A 24,696-nucleotide genomic window follows, 5' to 3' on the forward strand; every position below is an offset into this window, starting at 1 on the left:
ATTTGTGCACTTTTTGTAGTAATGCCCGAGAAACGCTTATACATTTGTTTTACAATTGCTCATATACTAAACTTTATTGGCATAATGTTGAAGGCTGGTTAGCAGCAAAACTAAGACAACCCTTAGCCCTACAACGAGATAATCTATTGTTTGGTGTTCGCCGTGACCTTCTTTTAAACTGCTTACTTCTGATCGCTAGATTTGTAATTTATCGTAGTAAAGTGCAAAAACACCGTCCTTCTGTACTTTCGTTTACTAATCTAGTCGCCTCTGTTAAACGATCTGAACGCATCATTGCTTTTAATAACCACACATTGTCGAAACACCATTTAAAGTAGTCAGGTCTTCTTTAGAACCTTCCTTTGTTACCGTTTAGTCCTTTTTTATATGCTCCCGTACTTATGTATTATCCCTAAACTGTATTTTTATGTACAGCTGTATATGCTTATCAGCCGTTATCCAGTCAACTCAGATCTTGTTTACCGCCAAGTCCTTTAATATTTCCATATTTGTATTGTGTTGTTATTATTGCATATATTAAAAAAAAAAAAAAAAAAAAAAAAAAAAAAAAGTTGGAGACCTGTGTCTTTCGTCAAGACACATTAAAATGCCCACAAGGGCCACAATGGTAACAGCTACGACCCTAGAATCCAATTCCGATGAGTTACAGGCAGGTGCGCTAGCCAATTGGCCGCAGTGTCGCGGAAGTCTGGTTTCCATCAGCTACTGCACATGCGCAGACACGATGCATTTCTATCTTTATTTGATGTAAAAATGTAGGTTTGTTGCCCTTTTCGTTGTCAATGACGTGATAAGGACAGTGGTCACTGTTTATACGGCATAAGTATAATTTAAGTTAAAATACAGCATATATTTTTGTTACGAAGATAGACCCTTAAAAGGAAAAGTATAAAATATGTCGCATCTAAGATCTAGTATATTTAACAACTGGTACGAACAAACGAAAGTTTTTGTTTATGAATCTATGAAACTATTTTAATCGTTTACACTCGCTAACTATAACATTTTATCGGCTTTAATATTATTAAGTGAGCATTTAAAATTAGCACCTCACTGTTTCGATTTTTTACCTGTATAAAAATATTGTTTTAATTAAACATATTCTTTTTAGCATTTATAAACGTTAAGTGGCTTTGACGCGCGCTTTATAAAGTCGTGATAAACTGTCGAGTATTTCTGTAACATTATTTTTCTGATTATCATTAAATGGGGATCCGTAAAAACAAAGTAAAAAAAGTTTCGTTGGACAAAGGGTCCCATCTTCCCCCACCCGGATATAAAGTAAGTATAACATGTTAAAAACTATAGCAATAAAGCAAAAAAAGGATCTTCAAACTATATTTTCAAAGCGTACAGTATTTCGTGTTATACACGAGTTTTCTTTATAATAAATTCATTTATTATCAAAAATTAACAATGATTTCCAACTGTCCCGTTTTACCCGGTGTGTTTTCAAATTCGTAAAATTTCACCGCTTGTGCGAATCAATAAATAACTCCGTGTGTGTTTTAGTATATACTCTTGAATTGTTATCAATTGATAAAGGAATGGTAGTACTAATTCGTGATATCACCCCAAAACCTTCATGCATTTTGAATTCGGAAATATTGGGCAATATGGGTGCTTAAATCTCCCACCCTCTCCCTCTCTATTATAAATATCGCTTAAAAGGTATTTTTTCGTTTTTTTTTATTCCTGATTAAAGGCATATGAAACCCTGCCTATTTTTCTCGTCAGTCATTTGTTTCATAAAACTAAAACTAGCTTTACACTGAACAAAAACAAACACTAAATACTCAAGTTTATTTATAAAAATTGTTTAATTGTTCACACTCGCAAATTACAAAATTTCATCGGTTTTACTATGATTTAGCGAGCATTTAAAATAAGCACCTCACTATTTTGCATGTTTTACTTGTTTTAAAATGCTGTTTCTATTTAACCATCATTTTAATTTTAATTTCGTCTGATAAAGTGTCCCATCTGCTCCACCCTACTAAATCACAGAAATAAAAAAGAGTAGAACGCGCAACTTCCCAAAACCGTGATATATTTAAAATAAGCACCTCACTATTTTGCATGTTTTACTTGTTTTAAAATGCTGTTTCTATTTAACCATCATTTTAATTTTAATTTCGTCTGATAAAGTGTCCCATCTGCTCCACCCTACTAAATCACAGAAATAAAAAAGAGTAGAACGCGCAACTTCCCAAAACCGTGATATATTCTTTTTTCTATTCACGTGACCGCCAACTCCGTTCCCATTTCGCTTGGTCTCCATTGTAAAAGATAGGCGCACAGTGATTTTAGGAGGTTTTAGCTGTTTATTTTAAAAACTACACTAACTATTTCAGTTTATTAGGCCAGTTTAGTTTTTGGTAGGTTAACGCTTACACTTTAGCGCTTGATTAGGAAAATTAATTATTTTATAAATTTAATTAAAAACGTTCAAACAAACGGTTTGTTAGAAATATATAGATGTTTGGAAATAGTTATTTTTCACCTATAAACTTAAACTAAGTCAAAAAAAGAAGAAAAACTACATAAAACGCCCTGGCTTCCATTGACTACTATAGTGAGTGTATCATGCTCTCGCCTTTACCGACATTAGAGATGCGCGTTCTATTCTTTTTTATTTAAAACCGCTTTGTTGGTTACTTGTGGTTTGTTTTTTTGACCCAGCTTAGTCGACCGTCCTAATAAAAGAGATAACTAATATTATGCTAATTCACTGCTCACTCATAACTTACGCGTTTAAAAAAGTATGTATACTGTATACTAGAGTTACTTTGACTTTACATTCCGATTCTAGAAAGCCAGACTATTCTTGCACGATAAAAAAATAACTATTCATTAGTTTATAAACTTTATAAATACTTTTAAAAAGTGTGCTTAATTCTTTCTTGTTGTAGTTTTGTGCTTTGATCGTAAAAAATGACAGGATTAACCTATGGCGCCCTCTATGGATTAACCACTTTAGACTGTGTTAATCACACTGTTTACTGGAATAACTTTGGTTTGGCGTTTTCTGCGTTCTTAAACTTTAGTAACTGTTTTCAGATTTAGTAGTTGTGATAGTTTATTGTTACCGAAACATTCGTGGCGATATTTGGAGCGTAGAAGATGGCATTACTATCAAGGTGATGAAAGCTATGAACCAACCTGTAGCATATGCAGTTGTCACTGTGAAACTATATTCAATTAACCTTAATCATTATAATATCTCATTTTATAGCCTTCTACCTGAGCCTACCCAAGTAACCTATGACCAGATCGGCTCATTTCAACCAACAACAAGAGCTGTTGTCTCGACCAAGTTTCAACCACCACCATATGGACATCGGAAAGGATTTATTCCAAGAGCTGAACGTGATTTTGGTGATGGAGGAGCTTTTCCTGAAATTCCTGTTGTCCAGTTTCCAATGGTAGGGAGATTAGAGACTAGTATACCAGAATGGTCTACACAATAAATATCCTCTGCCCAAAAATAGAACTTTCTAATCTGCAGTACGTATATATTAGATTGGAAAAAATGCGTTATAATTAATTAAAAATTTAGGGCCTTAAAAAAACTTGGGCAATTTTGCCAAGTCAAAAAAGTCTATCTACATGTTGTTTATAATAAAGACTACTGTATTAAATCTAAATCAATTTAGCACAAAAATGCGCGTCCACAAAAAAGCAAAAATATTTCAGACTAATATCGAGTCATCGACCTTCCCAAACTTGTAAGATTATCATCTGTAAAAAAAACTCATACACGTTGATACAACTAATGCATTGCCTATTCTATACTTGTTCAGGGTCAGGAACATAAACTTTTCCTCACTTTTACCTTATAATATTTAATATACATGCGACTTATTATCCGATCATCACTCTCTTTTTTAACAAGTGGGCACTCATTTTTTTATTATTATTTTCTGGGGACTTTTAAAAAACGTCGTTTTTGTGACATATAAAACGTGTATTGGTATATTATTTCAATATTTTATAAAAAAAATCCTTTACTAACAGTTAGTTTTACAGTTTACACACATAAGACTTAAACCCCTAACTCGACGAACCCCTAATGACGGCACGCTAACCGTTACACCACAGAGCCGACGATAGTAAACAGATCGAAAGAGCGTATATAACCTACCTAGTTTGGGAGAGATGTTTTTACTAGTGTTTTATATATTTATAAAGGTATTTTCAGTTTTTAAGTAATTTGTTTTACACTTAGGGATGCACATTACAGAATAATTAGGTATTCTAGGATATCCTAGAATACTTTAATTCGAATCTAGAATTCCGAATCTAGAATTTCGAATCTTTTTATATTTATAGGAAAAAAAAATGTTACCCACAAAAGTCAGTTTATTGGCCCTTTCATAGCAGCCTTGTTGGGTCATGAGCTGTAGAAGGATCAAAAATTGTACTATTGGGTAGTTTTTGTGTCATGAAACGTAAAGCAGGCTATGAAAAGACGTTGCGAAACGTTTACTCCCGAAAGTCCCACAGACACAAAAATATTTTTTTTCAAAATTAATAAGTTTCAAAAATTGTTAATATAGTATATGAGATGACGTGTAATGACGTCATTAAACAGAATACCGAATCCCGTAATTAGATTCGAATATAAAGGATTCGAATCTCACGGATTCGAAATTCTGTAATGTGCATCCCTATTTACACTTATTACCAATTTAAAGTGTTTCTTTGTATATTTTTTCAAAATTTTAAACCTAATAAGAGCGCCCACTTGTGAAAAGAAGAGAGTGATGATCGGATAATAAGTCGCAACTAGTATTTGTTAGCCGGAAACATATTTTCGTAATCCATAACACAAGAGGTATTCTAAAACACAAGAGGTAACTGAATCACCGCTCTAACTTTACCTCAATGATAAAGTATTTTAAAAATCTAAATGACAATTTAAAAACTAAATTTAGTCAAACATTAAAAAGGACTAGTAACTTAACATTCTAAACCTGTAAAGCGCACTACATCACTAGATAGCACATGTGAAACCCTGGTAAATGATTTTTTAAAGTTGCTTAAAAACTAATAGCTTACTGTTCATATTTACATAATCATGAGTCATGACTATTCTGTTTGTACACTTTCCCTGATCCTGTTTATATTAAAACGGTGTTTTGCTGAAACTGCTATATATTTATAGGGAATGGGAAAAAACAAAAAAAAGTCAGAAGCTCTTGCAGTTCAACTCGATCCAGAAGGCAAAATAAAATATGATGCCATTGCAAGACAAGGGCACAGCAAGGATAGAGTTGTTCATTCAAAGTTTCAACAACTTGTGCCCAAGGAAATTCTCAATGAAGATGATCCTGACCTTCAACGACCCGATGAAGAAAAAATAAAAGAGGTAATTTTTAGTTTTAAAGGGGAACCAACGAAAAATTTGCACATGGATAGAGATGCTCAAATGTGATTTTTTTAAATAACCTTGTACAAGTTTTGCAAGACATTTATTTTTGAAGTTGCTTAATTTTGTCAATAATTTGCTGGTTACATTCTTGGTATTAACAGTTTAATACATGATATTTTGCAAGCTTGAGTATGAGGTATATATAGCTTTAGTTAAAGGTGTGCAATACAACATTTACTGTGTTGTTATAATAAACAAGGGATTGTCCCACAATTGGTAACTACATTCATGTCAATTAATTGTAGCAAACAGAAGCAACACGGTTAGCACTAGAAAAACTTACAAATGAAAAGATTTCTGCTGCAATGCCAGTTAAAAGAGCTGAACAACGAGCACCTGCACAGTATATCAGGTTAGACTAATGTTTGTGGATTTAAACATTTAGATATATATATTATATGTGTAGTTTTATGTGCTCTGTATTGACGGAAAGCAAATATTAAAAACAAAACTGTGTTTTTAACTTAAACATATGAATGCTATCTTGCTTTGTGTATTTATTTTGTAAATGATAATTTGCAGTATTTTGTTGTGTCACATAGATACACACCATCCCAACAAGGGGCAGGGTTCAACTCCGGTGCAAAACAACGAGTTATTAGAATGGTGGAAATGCAGAAAGATCCAATGGAACCACCAAAGTTTAAGTAAAGACTTATTTTCATACATTTTACATCATTGCTGTTTAATCTACCATACTAGGAAAAAAATTGTATATATGGACGGGACACATTTAGTACATAAATAATGTTTTAAGCAATTAACAACGATCTATGGGAGTCTTGAAGATACCGTTTCGGTTGTTTAATACTTTGAATGTTCTTTGTTTACTATCAAATGGGATGACGAGAAGATAGAATGTGAAAGAAAAGTGTAGGAAATTATGTTTCTGTTGAGTTAAAAATCATTGCTAATTAATCATTCAGAACACGTGGTTTGTGGTTAAAGGTACGGCTTATTTCATTATTCCCAATTTTGCAAAATGTGAAATTCATACAAAAAATAATTGCAGCAGTTTTCATTGATTCAATATAAAAAAAGTTTTTTTTAAACATTTTTTTGATGTAATTTGAAAATGGCAGATTGGATGTTACGGTTCATTACTTTTCACAGGGTAAATTCGCAACAAACAAAAATAATTATATAAATACAAAGCTATGCTGACTAGTCTCTGTTTTTTTTAATTCCTTTCTTCTTCTTTTTTTTGCTCTTACATGCAACTCTTACATGTGCTTGGCCCAATTTTCAGCCAAGTGCCTTTAAAAAAAGCAGACGCCCTGGTCTCTGCACATCCTGTTAATTACAACAGCTTACATAAATATATTTTATTAAATTTAAAAAGGACATGGAAACACTGATCACTTCAGTAAATCGCGATGCTTTATGAATCCTAGTTGTGCAAATTGAAAAACTCAAATATATATATAAAAATAAATAATTTTTATTCCAAAATTAGTTTAAACTTTTGCAGTAGATCCTAATATTTTAAAAATAAAACAGTTCCAGACTTAATGCGTCGACGTTGCAATTTGTTACTTTTCATAGAGCAAATTCACAATGAACGAAAAATAATAAAATAGAGAGACAAGCCCGCTGTCAATATCTTTTAAATGTTTTTATTTTCATTTTCTGCTTTTGCTCTGCTGTCCTGTATGCTGTACCCAACATTTGATTAGTTTTAAATAATGTAAGCTGCCTTATTTGTCCAAGTGCTTTTCTTGTTTTTTTTTTACGGGTACTTGTGCACCTGCTCGCGTCCCTAGTATTTGACCGGTTGATTGTTCACGTCCTGACTGTTATAGATGTCAGGTTATGTTGGCCATTTATTAAACACCATAGAATAGTATGTATTAAATAGGTGCAATAAATCCGAACTCCAGAGTTTGTCTGCCCAACCATATAATATTTGGCAAATATGCATTATAATGTCTAACAAAAATAAATCATTTTATTAGAACAAACAAGAAATTACCACAAGGTCCACCGAGTCCACCGGCACCAGTAATGCATTCCCCAAATCGTAAAGTAACCGTGAAGGAACAACAAGATTGGAAAGTTCCACCTTGTATTTCAAACTGGAAAAATGCTAAGGTGAATCCCAGGATTTTCTACACATATATATATATATATATATATTTATGTTAAATGTGTATCATATTCATATAGTATAAGGTGATAAATAAACTTCAGTTTTAATTCTAAGTTTATTCCCTTGGTAAACATTGCCATATGACCTTGTGTGCTCACCAATATAGAACAGCAAGGAATCATGCAGTGTTTTAAGGTATATAAACTTTGGCTACCAAGCATTATGTAAATCTATTATACTTGTTCTGGTCTTGCAGAAATCTGAATCTTGTTACCCATATTAAATAAGTTTGCCAGGAGAGCTTACCAAGTAACTGGAGATATAACTATCTTTATAACTTGCAACCTTGCAGGGCCACACGATTCCACTTGACAAGCGACTTGCAGCTGATGGTCGAGGTTTACAAAGTGTTCACATCAATGAAAACTTTGCGAAACTTGCTGAAGCACTTTATATCGCTGATAGAAAGGTAAAAGTAGCACAACGTTTCTATCATCATCATCTTTGTTGTTATTTAAAAGTTTTAAATTGAGGTGTTGTGCATTCTAGTCTGTATGAGCAAATTTACCATCGGTAAACACAAACTAAACAATAACATGGTCAAAACTATTTAAAGATATATAAATTGTTAATTATTGTATATTAAATGCACAGCTTCCTAATCTATGCAATTTGATTACCTTACAAAAGCAGCTGAATTATAATACACTTAAATGTAGACCGACCTAGGTAGCGTAAGTCACATCCATTTTTTCTGCTTAGATTATTTCAAATATCCAAACCCGTTTTCTCAACTTGGTTGGATGATTGATAAATTAATGTATTTATATTCTATTTGTGTTACACCTTTTTAAAAAAAACATTTTTCTGTTTATATATTTTTTCCAATTCTTTATATATATTGATGACAGGCGAGAGAAGCTGTTGAGATGAGAGCTCACGTTGAGAGGAAGATTGCTTCCAAGGAGAAGGAAGCAAAAGAGCGTCAACTTCGTCAACTCGCGGAGGAAGCAAGGAATAAAAGATCCGGGATCAGAAAAGAGGACAAAGGTGATGATGCAGAAGCAGAATTTAATCCTTTTGTAGCAGTCTGGATTTGCTATGTGCAAACCATGCAGCCAGATATGCAACGATCCCACACCTGGTCACTATGATTCCGCACTTAGGCGAACGGGATGTTTTAAAATATATTTTTTCGGTTCTCCCAGTAAAGATGGTTCTCTGTTAAATGAATAAAACCCATGAATATTACTTAACAAAAAGGTGAAACACTAAAAGGTAGTTTGTTATATAAAACGCTGGAAAATAGCATTAGTAGTACTAAATTAAGCTTACTCAATACGTTTGAAATAACCATTGAATAATACTATCTACACCTACCAATCTTTTAGGAGTTAAAGCCAAATGAAATCCTAAGCAATTTATTTTAAATGACTGTAAATGTGATCACAATATTCACTTCTATAATAAGAGATAAACTTATTTACTAACACTGCAACATGAAAACTACCTACTTGCTTCAGTTTATGGCTAGTATGTGACTATAACTAATACTGTCGAACATGGTGTCCTAATAGCCAGACATATTTGATACCACAACCTGGTTCGCATACAAAACACTGCCCCCTTGACTGGGTAACCATGACAACAAGCATAAAATGGATACGAGAAAGAATAATGCATGCAACGTATCTAAATAACGTATGGATGACCTGAAGAAAAAATAAAATTTAAAAACTCTGTGTAAGACTTTAGTATAGGATTTTGTTGACAAACCTATAACATTTTTGTTGAATCTTACCAAAGAATCTTCATTTATTACGCAATGACAGTTTTTAATTTAGTTTGTATTTAGGTTACCTCTGTTGAATAAAACCAAGACAAGTAGCAAAGGTTTATATTGAACTTATATGACGGATATATATATTGTTATCATTAGCCTTAGTTAAAGATTCGCATCTTACTTGATTCTAGGTTAACCTTTTTCTAAAGATAATTTTTTTATAAACAGATGACAAAGAAATGAAGGAGAGAGATGAAATACGGAAAGAAAGACATCATGAACGACAAAGACAACGGAACATTGAGCGTGCTGCTCCTGAAAAAAGGTCAAATATACAAATGTGGTTTGGAATTTTACAATCCTGCTGTTGGTGCCAAATTAAAGGGGCATACCAACGAAAAATTAAAAATTCAGACACGGGTAGAGATGCTCTAATGTGACCTAAAGGTACCATCAAAGTTTGCCAAAACCAAAAAAAGGCACTAGACTTTGACCGTTTTGATTTCCAACTACTAAAGAAATAAAAAACTTTATTTTGGATTTGTTGTACTGAATGCTTCTTTGTAAATGTATATATAAAAAAATAAAATCTTAATTGAGTTTTAATTTTTCAAGCCTAATGTTTAACACGAAAAAACAAGTTTTTTATAAAGAAAATAGTACAGCACGTACCACTAATATATAATAAACATTTTAATATAAAAAGTGTTAAAAATAAAGTAATATGGAGAACGTGCGATAGAGCATATTATGTAGCTATCAATAGTTAAAACATAGTAAAGTTTATGTTTTACAATTGTTTTATATATTCTTATAGAAGAAGCATTCAATATACCAAATCAGAAATAAAATTTGAATTTTCTTTAGGATTTTAGAAACTAGAATCGATCAAAGTTGAGTGAAATCCCATGAATTTTTTGTAACTCATTTTTTCAAAAGCTGTTTCCTATTTTGAAACTTTGATGGTAGCTTTAGATTACATTTGAGCATATCTATCAATACACAAATTTTGATTTTTCGTTGGTATGTTCCTTTAATTCTATCTGACTTTTAATATTGAAATGGAATATGCATTTTTGTAATAATATATTATCTTGTTTTTAGATGTCTTTTTATGTTCAACCTGTTACTTGTTTAAGTCAACCTGTTACTTGTTACACAAACAAGTTTGCTAATAATCTGTTGTTTTGATCAGGAGTCGATTACGAGAGGAACGCGACATCAGTGAGAAAGTTGCTCTTGGTCTTCCGAATACAAGAGCTGGGCAAGAAGTACAGTTTGATCAACGACTTTTTAATAAAACCAAGGTTTGTATTTTTCACTGTCAGTCTTATTGGATGATTAGATGTTAATAGATTATAAACAAGAACTATGATAAATATATAAAATATTAGTTATATAACCAAGTATCATTACTCAAGAATTTATTCGCGTGAACTCAACGCAAGCGCCTAACTAAATGATAGAAGAACTAAAAGAAAGTGACTAGAAAAACTTTGATTGATTTCTAGTGTGGAATGTTACTAACCTGATAAAGAACACCTAAATGTATTTATAATATATGCCTGCAAAATTTTACATAGAACGGTTTAATTGTGCCGTGCCTTTATAAAAGTTTAGCTTCAATAATATTATAACAATATTATATTACTTATTTGATAAAGTAACAAATCCGCTCGCAGTAAACAAAAAGAAGGAATCTAACAAGTTAGTTTAAATATCACGGATGTTTGGTATTACAAATACTGCATCATAATGTACAAAAGTATTTATTCTTTCAAATATTTCACACAGGGCATGGACAGTGGGTTTGCAGGTGGTGATGATGAAGGTTATAATGTTTATGACAAAGCATGGAGATCCGAAACACAGATTGGCAACAGTATTTATCGGCCAACTAAAGACAAGGACAAGGAAATGTATGGAGATGATGATATTGATAAACTCATCAAAAGCAACAAGTAAGTTGTATTGAGATTACAGTTCCAATCAATTATCACCCAAGGCACCAGACTAGGGATGTAGGCCAGTATTCTTCTATTACCCTTGCTGAAACCCATAACTTTTACTTGATTTATATATTTAAATATATTTATGTTTTTATAACATAACTTCTTTTGATTTGCTGAAATAAATGGTCCTAATGATGTAAGTGAGATTCATTATTTAAACCATTTCCAACAACAACATCAGCCAGATATACGTGTTTTAAATAATGGAATACACATATATGTTTTCATTTCACTTTTATTAACGCTGCCTACACAATTATGTGAAAATCTAAATATTTAGCTTATAGTTTTGAATGTCTAATTTCAAAAAAACGTATTTCACGCCGTGGTTTGTACACGTTTAATTTCGGCAATCATGGTCAAAAGACAAAGTGGAAGACTAAAATGATATCCCAATAGAATCATTATGTTTTGCGACTTGAGGGTTAAGTAGCAATGATTTATCAAAACATTTGTTCAAGTATTAAAATAATATACAAGATATTTATTCCACCATCCACATTAAACAGGTTTGTACCGGATCGTGGATTCAAGGGTGCTGACTCGTCCCAACAACGAGAAGGTCCCGTTCAGTTTGAAAAAGATGAAGATTTATTCGGACTTAATAAGTTTATGGAACAAGCTAAACAAGTAAGTTTTTATAAATTAAATTTAATAAAGCTCGTTCAATATTTATTTTAAATTTAGCTGTCCTATTCAGGTAAAAAAATAGAGTCAATTGTATAAAAAAATAGAGTCAAATGTACAAATTATGCTGCATAAAATAAATAAAGTAAAAGAGCTGCCTAGTTAATATTGGGATTGGCATCCACTATTACGTAGATATTAAGTTAGTTCTTAGTTTATTTTCGAAATTTATTATACTTGTTTGACTTCGTAGGCACGAAAAAGACCAACTGAATCAGGAAGTAAATCGAAATCCGACCATGATAAAAAGAGAAGTCGGAAGGGGGAGTGAAATATTCAGATGGAACAACTGCTTCAACATTTCTCAATTGATAATCATATTACCTGGTGGTTGTTTACACTATCTCTATGTGAGCATACTGATGTTAAGTTTGTTCAATAAATTGTAAAGAAGGAAATCTAGCTTAACTATTCAAACATGGTGTGTCCCTATTTTAGCGCTTGAACTTCAATTGCTTTGAACAGTTTTTTGTAGAAGTGTCAACCATAAAAAATGTTCTCATTGCAAATTGTTTGTTGTTCATACCGTGTGTAAAATGAATTCACAAGAAATAAAATAAACTCAAAGAAGACAAGAGAGCAAATAGGTCTAATTTTAAGGCATTGTAAAATGATGAATAAAGTCCGACGCCGTGGCATATTGGTTAGCGCGCCTGTCTGTAACCCAGAATGGGTTTATGGCTCGATGCTGCTACCATTGTGGGCGTATGTGTCCTTGGGCAAGACACTTCAGCAATTGCTCCAACCCCGTGGTCACTAATGGGTTGTTCAAATTATTAGCCATACATAAAAAAATCCCAAAAAAGAATATTCAGCCACAAAGTAACATATACATGGTAACTCGTAAGCCGGCACGAGGTGTTAAACCCGTGTGATAACGACTGTCATTTCCCGCCCACGCAAGGAGAAAGTAAGTTACTTTCATTCAAAGTACATTTGTAAATTCACATTGTTTAGCGCTTGGACCGTTTGTTGAATTGTAATTTTACACGTACGACTTTGTCATGGCTTAAAAACGTTTTTTTGTGAGTTTGTACAAACGGTAATGTGAGACACGTTATTGTGACGTCACATTTTTTCGTGACGTTACACATTCCGTGACGTCACATTTTTTCGTGACGTCACATTTTTCGTGACGCCACATTTTCGTGTCGTCACATTTTTCGTGACGTCATATTCATCTTGACGTCACATTTTTCGTGAAGTCAGATTTTTTATGACGTCACGAAGAGTATAAAATTCTCTTCAACTTCATATTTTTAAATTTTGATGACGTCATCAAAATAACAATGACGTCATAATTAATTTTTTTAATATAGAATATTTCAGGAATGAACAAAAATATCCAAAAGTAATGCATTGCAAACTTAATCAGAAATTATTTTTCTTTTGATGTATAAAATGTACTTCTAGCATGTTCATACAGGTAAATCTCATAAAGAGCCATTGGTGTCATTCTTTCGAACCTCCTAATGATGGTGCTGTGGACAAACTTATTGTTTTCAGTGAATAAAGTAAATTGTGGTCTGTTGTATTTATCAACGAGGCTCTAGAAAACACAAATTCAATGACAAAACAAAGTAAATAACATGTTAAAAAAGCTTTGAAACATCAAACATAGTTCGAAATGTCCTCAGGATGATTCCCTCGATATTTTCATTGAAAGGAAGTAAAGTTTTCTCACTTGAATATCCTATTATAGATCCTATTCCTGCTGAATACAACATCAAATCTCGTTCAAAACGAAATATATATATATATATATATTTTACCCATCAACTTTAGTACAAATATCATAAAAAGTGGTCAGGCAAAATGGTCATAAATTTTTGAAATTTTTTATTTTCAAACAGATTTGCTTATTTTGTACACATAAACCACACTAATTAGAGTAATACAGTACCAGCTAGTTCAACAACTAAAAGCAAAGAAAACGCAAGCCTATATGTCCCAGTGTCCAATTGAGCTACTTTGTACAAAAATTCTGTTTTCGTGACGTCACATTTTTCGTGACGTCACATTTTCGCGACGTCACATTTCCGTGACGTCATATTTTTTCGTGACGTCACATTTTTCGTGACGTCACATTTTTTATGACGTCACATTTTTTATAACGTCACATTTTTTTGTGACGTCAAATTTTTTTGTGACGTCACATTTCCGTGACGTCATATTTTTCGTGACGTCATTTTTTTGTGACGTCACATTTCCGTGACGTCATTTTTTTTGTGACGTCACATTTCCGTGACGTCATTTTTTTGTGACGTCATATTTTTCGTGACGTCATTTTTTTGTGACGTCACATTTCCGTGACGTCATATTTTTCGTGACGTCACAATTCCGTGACGTCATTTTTTTATGACGTCACATTTTTTTGTGACGTCAAATTTTTTTGTGACGTCACAATTCCGTGACGTCATTTTTTTGTGACGTCACATTTCCGTGACGTCATTTTTCTTGTGACGTCACATTTCCGTAACGTCATATTTTTCGTGACGTCACAATTCCGTGACGTCATATTTTTGTGACGTCACATTTCCGTGACGTCATATTTTTGTGACGTCACATTTTTATGACGTCACATTTTTATGACGTCACAAAAATATGACGTCACTTTTTTATGACGTCACATTTTTTTCGTGACGTCACATTTTTTTGTGACGTCACATTTCCGTGACGTCATTTTTTTGTGACGTCACATTTCCGTGACGTCATTTTTCTTGTGACGTCACATTTCCGTAACGTCATATTTTTCGTGACGTCACATTTTTCGTGACGTCATATTTTCGTGACGTCACATTTTTTGACGTCACATTTTTGTGACGTCATATTTTTAGTGACGTCACATTTTTCGTGACGTTACATTTTTTTGACGTCATATTTTTAGTGACGTCACATTTTTGTGACGTCACATTTTTGTGACGTCACATTTTCTATGACGTCATATTTTCTATGACGTCACATTTTCTATGACGTCACATTTTCGTAACGTCATATTTTCTATGACGTCACATTTTCGGTGACGTCACATTTTCGTAACGTCACATTTTTTTATGACGTCTTATTTTTTGTGACGTCACAGTTTCGTGACGTCACATTTTCGTGATGTTACATTTTTTGTGACGTTACATTTTTTGTGACGTCATATTTTTCGTGACGTTACATTTTCGTGACGTCACATTTTCTATGACGTCACATTTTCGTAACGTCACATTTTTTCGTGACGTCACATTTTTTATGACGTGACATTTTCGTCATGTCATATCTCCGTGTCCTCACGAAATGTTATGTACATAGTGCGTTTAATTGTTGTGTTTTTGTGTATAAGACGAGATTAGGTTAGGGTATTGTGACGCCTGCAAAACTGCTGAACACCACCATCGATCATACTATCGAGCGCCGGACACCAGGTTCCTATTGCCAGGCCAAAAAATAACAATAGGTACAGCACAATGAAAAAATGGATACAAAATATCGGTTACTCAGTCAACTTCTTTCAAACGGTCAAACCAATGTATTGCCACTGCAACTGTGATAACATCGACACTACCATCATCACATGGTAGCTCCTCAGCAATCCCTTGCTTGTAAGTCACGTGAGCAAACTTGTTTTAAGATCTTGCTTGTTTAAGTTGATTCTCGCTAGGATCGATGGCTAGCACTTCATGAAAGTAGGGAGCAAATATATTTACTGATTGTCCACCACCGCATCCGACATCAAGTAAGAAAATCCAATTTCTTTTCCTTTAATTTTTCTAGTGCATCTTCAGCTATTTGGGCAGGGTAGTGTGGTCGATACTTCTGGTAGTTTTGCGTAATTGATTTACTTTCGTAATATCTCAACATTTTGTAGTATCTAACATATATAACAATTAAACAATCTATGGGAGTCGTAAGAATATGGTTTTATAATTCTTTAATGTTCTTTGTTTACTACCCAAATGAGACGAGAAAATTAAATGAAAAGGTGTCCCATCTTCCCCATCCTTCTATATATTTTACAGTTCACGGGGAAATGGCTACTTTGAAACCGTTCATCGACTTAGTAGAAACTATTTCGGTGATCTCTTACTTTGACTTGCTGCTACACTTTTTATACTATTTATATAGTAGGGTGGGGAAAAATGGGACACCTTTAGCACAAATAACCTCAAAATATCCCGATTGTGTTTGAAACAGTTAACTACGGGAGTCGTGGGAACACGATTTTATAATTATTTGAATTTTCTTTGCTCACCACAAAATGTGACGAAAACTATAGAATGATAGAGTGTCCCATCTTTCCCCACCCTACTATGTGGCTTATATTGATTACTATTCCATTGAAGATATAAAAACAATAACAAATCAGAGGATTTGTGCCGAACATTTTACCGCCATTTTTACTGAGAATCACCTTTCCACCAATAAAACTAGCGATAAAACGTTCAGTAAATGCCAAAATCGTTATTTTTTTATACCTTAATAGAATAGTTATCAATGTTAATACTTTAAATAGCATGGAAAGTCCAAAAACAGTAATTGGCGTTGGCGCGTTATATAAAGCCGTGATAATACTGTCGAATAATTCTGTAACATTATCTTCCTGATTATTATTAAATCAGGGTCCGTAAAAGATTAAAAAAAGGTGTCATCTGACAAAGTGTCCCATCTTTCCCGCCCTACTATATAGTTAATGGGTACTGTTCGATAATGAGTATTCTTCCAAACAAATGCTTTTCTGTTGCAACAATCCAGTTGTTCCTTAATCCCTTTTATGACGCAATAACTCCACATATGAATTGCTACTATGTCGTAACAAATAATCGGCACCGTGGCATAGTGGTTATCGCGCCTGCCGGTAACCCATAGGTAATGTGTTCAAGGCTCGTTCCTGCTACCATTGTGGGCGTATGTGTCCTTGGGCAAGATACTTAATGGCAATTGCTCCAACCCAGTGGTCACTAATGGGTTGTCCAAATTACCAGTCATACATAAAAAAAAAATTTTTTAATCTCTCAAAAAATAATCACCCATAAAGTAAAATACATGGTAACTCGTAAGCTGGCACGAGGTGTTAAACCCGTGTGATAACGACTGTCGTTTACCGGCCACGCGAGGATAAAGTAAGTTACATTCATTCATATTGTGTTTATATAACTGGTCGTAGTAATCGATCTATAGCATATTGTGAGGTGAGATAGAATACGTCATAACACCTATATCCCACATTTGACGATATTTAAAGTCGCGAGCTGCAAACATATAATCTTGTACCTGTTCTTGCAACCAAAGCTGTAAACTCTGTTACCATGCGGATTAAATGATAGCTGTCAAAACAAATGGTTGACTTCTTTATTTAAGAAACACAAGGGCAAAGGGACGATACGACAAAGAGAGGACGCAAAAGCCAAGATATATAGGACGCAAGTTTTTTATAAAACACTTGTGAAACATAAAATCTGTGCAACATAAAATCTAAAGGACGTAACTTCGAAATGCATTTATGCTATCCATGTGACTGGAGAAGTAATAGGCCAAGGGAAGACCGTACAAACAGGCCAACAGGAAATTGCGAGTTTAACAGTAAAGCAACACAATCATTGCCACGACATTACCACACTATACGGTAACTGTAAACATTATTTTTACCTAAACATTATAATTAGATAATTTACATTAACCCTCTAAAACTGAATAATTACCACTTTACTAACATTTATTAAAAATTTCCGAATACCAAGCGTTTAATTTCTTTTCATTTTTATAATTTGGTGCTGTGGCACAGTTGGTTAGTGCGCATGCCCAGGTTACATTAATTTATAAAAGTGTGAAAATTGCTTAACAGCACCTTTTTAATTATTTGTGTTGTGCTTTAAACTTCCATCTTAGCCCACCATACTAGTTTGCCCTTTTTAGATTAATATTTGGTTTTGAAGCCTAAATATTTAAACTTGGAATTAACATCTAAATATTCATTATGAATTTCCGGCTTCGTCTCCTTTTGTGTCACTGTTGTTGGATGATATTCGTTTACGATTTGGCTAGAAACAAAACAGTATTAAAACATCACAATAATACAAGAGGTTACAAGTTCGGTATGTCACTTGAACTGTAAAGATACCACTGTAGAGTAAGCAGAGCATAAAGATACCAAATCCCAATTACATTATGTAGCTGCCTACTCTACCAATTATCTCATACACTGAAGCCACACAGCAGTTTACCTTAATTCTTAATCCCTCCACAGACTTTCCCATTTCTTCCCGAAGTCTGTTCATATCATCTGCATTTAAAAATGTCATGTCTGACAAGATTTCCCTCGTCCACTTGCCCAGCTCTTTGCGACCAGTCAATGTAACTAGAAGTTCAAATGCATAAAGTGAATGAATATTATTTATAATTTATTAGAAGTGAAGTCAAAAGTATTAGGCACAAAGTTTCTTTACTGTTTTACTAGACTTTACTGTTTTTACCAAAAACTATGATAAAGAAACTAAAAAAATAGAATATACCTTCGTCAATATCTTCTATAGCAAGATCTTCTTCAATTATTGATGGAAGATGTTTTAGTCGGAAGGCAGAGGAAGATTCTTATGGAAAATAATATGTAGGTGTAGAAAGAGACAACGATTATGAACGTAACATATCTATCCTTGCGTGGCAGGGAATGACAGTCGTTATAACACAGGTGTGTGTCTTGTTTCACTTACCACGTGCATGCATATAAATTATCTCACATGTAATTCTGTGAATGATTTAAAAATACATATTTATTGGTATTGCCCCCAAATGTATATGCACATATTCTTTGGGTAAAACATTTCACTTTTAAACCTTACCGCCCGAACCAAAGAACTATAGTCATCATAACTGAGTTTTTAATTCAATAAATAATAGAAATTACCGCAACTGGTAATCATAATATTCTCACCTTTGATGTTTTGCTAGTATGATTAAATTTACCTTTTGTGGTGTTTCCTGTCTGTATTTTTGAAGTGTTTCCTTGTTCTCTTGGTGGAGAGAGCAATGCTGGATCAAGTCCCATCACCCCGGTTGCCATGGAAACAGCTGAAAACAATAATTTGTACTTAATTAAATAATTTAACAAAGAACAATTCAAACTAATATCTTCTTTAATTTTTACTGCTGACGCTAAACCAACTGCTTTACTTGAATGCTATTCATTAAATTATTTCAATGTACGAAAAGGCAATATTTTTATTAAACATAGCATACATACGCACCAGCAACAACAGACGAACCACTTCCTGTCGACCATTTTTTGGCAGGAAGTTTTAAATCGTTTGATTTTTTTGATATTTTTCTTGCACTACTTTTACCGCTAGTTGTGTTTTCTCTGTTATAACACTGAAATACAACAACTGGTTTATTCATGATTGGTTCAGCTTCCTCTTTAAAAACTCACACTGCTTTAGGTTTTATTTTTGTCCATTTAATAACAGAAAAAAATCCTCATTTTTTACTTTTTCTGTTTTGTACATGTATGTATGTGTAATGGTGATGAGAAGTATGATAGGAAAGTTATAATATATGCTCAATCATTAAAGCTTTAATCTCATGTATTTTAATGTTACAAAATAATTGTTCTCATCATAAACCTGTACCATGAAATTGTATTGCAATTAAATATCTTAATAAATGTAATAGAATACAAAAAAAACTTAATGGTACTATTCCACATATTTCTGACTTACCTCTTTATCTCGCTGTTTTGCTTCTGTCTCATCGTTATAAATAGCATTAGATAATTCAACCACTACAGCTGATATCACATTTAACACCAACATTTGCATGAATGTGTAAAAGAAGATAAAATAGATGCATGAATACACGCTGACTTCATCCATTATATAATGCATCATCTGTAGTGGATTAAACACATTTGATTAAAAACGTTTGAACCATTTTTATTAGGGTAAAAACCACATATAAAATATAGTTCGTTAAATTCTGTTAATAAAAAGCTCATGTCATTAACTTTTACACCATAATAGCGTTTACGTTTATTATTAGCAATCCACGGTATAGCAAAGTAGATGTTCTAAGCTCACGATGATTAAAAACGTAGGAATTTACACATGGATTCATTGCATCATAATAGCATTTGTTTAACCTGTCAATTAAGGGTGGCATAATAGCAATTTACATGTCAAATATTTTTGTCATAAAAGTGACTGGCACAGTCATTATTTAGCCTGTGATAGTTTAAAATATAACATCATCACTGAGATCAGCACCAGTCACCAATGTCTAGCATAGGTTGCAATCAATACTAAACTCTATAGAATACTATAGTTTGCAAATCTCACTTTATGCCAGCTTGATCCAAGACTTATTTGAAACAACGTCAACAAACTACATCCCAAGTTTTCAAATCCATGCTGACATAGGGAGACTCCAGATGGTAAAACATTGTCGGAGTTAAGAGCTGTAAGTCAAAATAAATTTGCTAATCCATATCTTGTTAGAGAAGATTGAACTGAACAAAACAAGAAAAATAAGGGAAATGATTAGTGATAGTTGTTAACCTGATTAATACACTATGACTACAACAATATGGAAGATTGCCATTTAACATGCTGTCATTATGTGCACCAGGTAATTTTAAAAGTATGGTTTATTCCAATTAAGATCAAAAATACATACATCCAAAACATTCCATTCCCACCACCCCATATGTGTAGAATGCGATGCATATCACGCATAGAAGTGTTATAAGTGGTGGAGCAATTCTTCGTAACCAATGAAACATGGAGGAGGATTTTCTGTTTTGTAATAAAATAAAATAATATTCAGATTGTTGGTAATCATTTAGAAGTATGACACTAATTTTGTTGTCCTAAAATGTTTACCTAAATTCATGAACTAAAAGTCTCCCAAATGCAGACCCCTCTTGCAAATTTTAAGACGGTAAAACAAATTGCACAACAAGTTATACTGCCAGTCCACCGTTGTTTTATGTCTGTACATATCAACACAAGTTTATATTATTTAGTGTTGACTCACTTTTTGAAACAAGCCAAACGGATGATCATGGAAAGTTGTCCGATCACTTGTGCCCAACCATCAACAGGGTAAGGTGTCGTGAAAAGATATATTGTGGTTGCTACAGCAACAACAACCATGGTAACATGCAAGAGCATCTCTTGCAACATGTAAGAAACACCCAGTGCTATGAACTATGTTGAAAAGGGGAGGGTTAGGCTTTTAACTTATATAATTCATATATGCAAAAATTGTAAAATATTTAATATATAATCATACAAAGAAAGATAGTAAATTAATTTCTTCACATATTTAGTTTCTGTAAATTTCTTTAAAAGTTTTTTTCATATATATAAAATTATGATTATTTTTAATTTTCGGTGTAATGTGGTGAGTTGTGATGAACAGTTTAATATAATTTGTTGCACCTTTCAGTAAAAACTAAAAACGAAACACTTTTTAATTTACCATAATCAAAGGAAAACATAAAATTCTTATTTATAATGGTAGGCTATTATTAAAACATGTTTAAATTATACAACTTTGAAAAAACCAGGATATGTCACCTGAATAACAGTTTCTATGGTTATAAGAACAAGAAGGGTCACTTCGGCAATATTAGTGATCTTAGTTGTGATGTCCTGCATTCCCCACCAGTAAAGTGAGAATGGGAGTACATATAAAGTGTTGATAGCAATGGAAAAATATGAAACATATTTATTGTTGCACCACATCCAGCACAGTGATGTTATTTTCTGAAATGTTAAAATAAATATGATATATATATATATAAATAAACCTAAACAAAATTTTAAAAAAATACTAAAACTTGATAATAATTTCTCACCTGGCGCAATCTTGTAAAACATATTATGTATTTATTTTCAGAACAGTTTAAATTGTCACTTCCACTTCTACGGGGTTTTGATTTTTCCACTGTGAACTGCAATGGGGCAATAAATTAAATACAAATTGAACCAATAAATAAATTCTTTTAAAACTTATTTTGTTTACCTAGCCCACCAAGGCTACATCAGAGAATGTGTGTTATGAATCCTACACCACCTGTCCCTTACTAGCTACCACCTATCTAAAGATAATTAGTTTTTCTGTACAACCACCAATGACTTCTGGTTTGGATTAACTATTGTGTCTTCCCAAATGGGAGGAATGATAGCAGCATATATCTTACAATCGTGCTACTACTGCTACAACAGAATTTTTTAACAAAGTATAAAATTTGTTAAAATTACTACATATAAATACCTATTACCTGCATAACATTTGGAAGATAGAAAAATTCCACAATGTTAATCGCCCAATAATCATCTTCACTTGAGCTACTACTATATCTGTCATTTGTGACATCATTTTTGGATAACTCTTTGAGCTTTCGGAATCTTTTGTTGATTTCAGATGATGAAGCTTTTGGTCGAAGACAGCGCATAACACTGAACAAAACATAAATTAATTTATCTGAATATCATGTGGTCAAACTGACAGCTGTAAAACAAACTATATATAAGATATGTCGGCCCAGGGTTGAAATATTAGGGCAATAGCTATCATGATTAGAAGTTCCTTCAGATGACAAAAGCAGATAAGTTTAATTAAATCTATGGCAACTAGAGTTTAAAGTATCCAGTAAACTTGAAATATTTAATGAGCTTCTGGAAATTCTAGTTGAAATGAAGACTTGTATTGAAAAAGTAGAAATTATTTAAAACAATTTACTACATATTTAGAAAAAAAAGTGTTCCCAAACCTATAAGGAAATAATAATTGAAAAAAAATGGTCATAGGTAATTATCTTAATAACCATCTCACCCTTTCCATTGATCAAAGTCAATGAAACCATCATTGTTACGATCAAGAATTTCAAATGCTTTCACCAAACATTGCCTCTCGTGGTGACGTTCTTCTTTTACATGATTCTTGTTTGCTTTGACATAAAAATCATATATTTGTGCAACCAAGATTGCATACAAGATGATCTGAATGCAAAAGTAAACATTCATGTTATAATGACTCTCCTTGCACCACCACACAAGGATGAATAAGTACATTCATTTATGTAACACAGTCTATTTATTTGTGCTAATCGGCAACTGCTAGAACCTAGTAGTCTTTTGTGACTTGTCTTGTCATTTAGTAAATGGCTGACAATTTATCACAATTTCTGCATAAAAATAATCACTCATAAATATACATATGTGGTAACTCAAAGGCGGGCACAGGGTGTATGAACTAGAACACTGGCTTATATTTTACTTATGGGTCCCAATTTAAAAGTGGGTCCCAATTTTAATTGCTTTTATTATCACTGTTATTTAAGTTAATTCGAAGCATTTGGTTATATTGCTTACAAAACATGTTTGATTGTTTTACAACTTGGGCCACCAAAGTTTTGCTATTAACTTATGCTTCATACTTGGCTGTTTGGTGCTTCTCAAAAAAGCACTGACATAACATGTATGATGTATCAAAACAGGTTTTAGCAGAAATGTAATACGGAACAGTGAAACATCTTATTATTCATTGTGATGTAAGCATCTAATCAATAAAAGTATTAAATTTATCAAGGAGTAAATAAACAAATGTAACTTATATCGCGCGTCGTAAACGGTAGTCATATATTATATATAACTTGTTCTATTTTCATCATCATTGTGGCAATTTGGATAATCACATAAGGGAACACTTGGTTTGAACAATTACCGCTAAATGTTTTGCCAGGGACTCATACACCCATAGCAGTGGCTTCTAGCATAGAATGCTCTAACAACGATGGCGTCAAAAATAGCAAAAAGAATAAGTTGTTTTTCTAATGTTCTTCTGATCAGCCCAAGTTATTTGTATTTTGCTTCTTTGTGGTTATTATTTAATAAAATTAGCTTTCTAGTTTCTACCTCTCCAGTAACAATTATAATGATGAAGTAGAACAGCGCTACAGGTGGATGTTCATCGTAGGCGGGAATCATAAATCGTGGGTAACTCCCTCCTGCATATCAAGGGAACAGCACAGCTTTAATAAGTGAACACGTATCGTTATAAACAAGATTGGTCAAAATGATATGTGTATATACGCATTGTACACCTTCGGCACTGTTTGTTGAATTGTAAACGAAAAGGCATCTACCCGCTGAACAAGAATAGCGGTTTGATTAAAATACTTTATACGGCTACTAAATGCCCAATAACATTTTCTATCTTTTTCCTTCTTTCTAAAATCTCCCAGCAGTTAACTCCAACAATTACTATTTTACTGACTGTCTAGCTGTCTAGCACCACACTCTGACTGGTTTGTTTTGCCTTCCTCATGTCGTTGTTCGGTTATGACGTTATGCGAACGCTGTTTTTCTGTTTCAGAAATAGCTGTTATGTGTTGAGCTGTTAGTATTGTTTTATTTGTCAGCGACTGAACATAATTGTTTTGTAATCTTTTTCTGGGCCCTATTTCTTGATCTCTAACTGTCTGGCTGACTTAGCTCTTTTTGGGCCATAATTGGAATCTGGCTAGTTTATGTCTTTATGATTTGCGTAATCGTTAATGCATCTATACACATTCATCAAGAGGGGAGCATTAATTAAGTCATAGACTACAGTCGCTTATTTGTTACGGCTAAAACTGCAGCCGCGTTCGAGTTAAACCCTGGTTCCTACAGCAGTATTGCACACATAA

The 24,696-nt window shown here is 33.1% G+C and overlaps 2 protein-coding genes across 2 annotated transcripts; one reads left to right on the forward strand and one right to left on the reverse strand.

Moving 5' to 3' along the window:
* The first annotated feature begins 3,025 nt into the window (after positions 1–3,025).
* LOC100183284 (SNW domain-containing protein 1-like) lies at positions 3,026–12,605 on the forward strand. The gene is made up of 13 exons (XM_002129853.5): positions 3,026–3,161; positions 3,257–3,446; positions 5,189–5,392; positions 5,701–5,807; positions 5,998–6,102; positions 7,411–7,546; positions 7,897–8,013; positions 8,456–8,594; positions 9,556–9,652; positions 10,523–10,634; positions 11,122–11,288; positions 11,849–11,969; positions 12,220–12,605. The coding sequence occupies exons 1-13, from the start codon at positions 3,145–3,147 to the stop codon at positions 12,295–12,297; spliced, it is 1,590 nt and encodes a 529-aa protein (XP_002129889.2). The 5' UTR covers positions 3,026–3,144; the 3' UTR covers positions 12,298–12,605.
* A 4,733-nt stretch (positions 12,606–17,338) lies between these two features.
* Positions 17,339–24,069, reverse strand: LOC100180922 (two pore calcium channel protein 1). Its single transcript, XM_018816853.2, has 14 exons — positions 23,924–24,069; positions 22,842–23,008; positions 22,288–22,465; positions 21,862–21,957; positions 21,581–21,769; positions 21,036–21,208; positions 20,676–20,794; positions 20,339–20,457; positions 19,724–19,891; positions 19,253–19,376; positions 18,972–19,076; positions 18,521–18,598; positions 18,233–18,366; positions 17,339–18,049 (listed from the first exon to the last, which is right to left on the reverse strand). The coding sequence occupies exons 1-14, from the start codon at positions 23,993–23,995 to the stop codon at positions 17,984–17,986; spliced, it is 1,788 nt and encodes a 595-aa protein (XP_018672398.1). The 5' UTR covers positions 23,996–24,069; the 3' UTR covers positions 17,339–17,983.
* Between the last annotated feature and the right edge of the window lie 627 nt (positions 24,070–24,696).

The sequence above is a fragment of the Ciona intestinalis genome, unplaced genomic scaffold, assembly GCF_000224145.3.
Source record: "Ciona intestinalis unplaced genomic scaffold, KH HT000970.1, whole genome shotgun sequence".
Taxonomy (NCBI): Eukaryota; Metazoa; Chordata; class Ascidiacea; order Phlebobranchia; family Cionidae; genus Ciona; species Ciona intestinalis.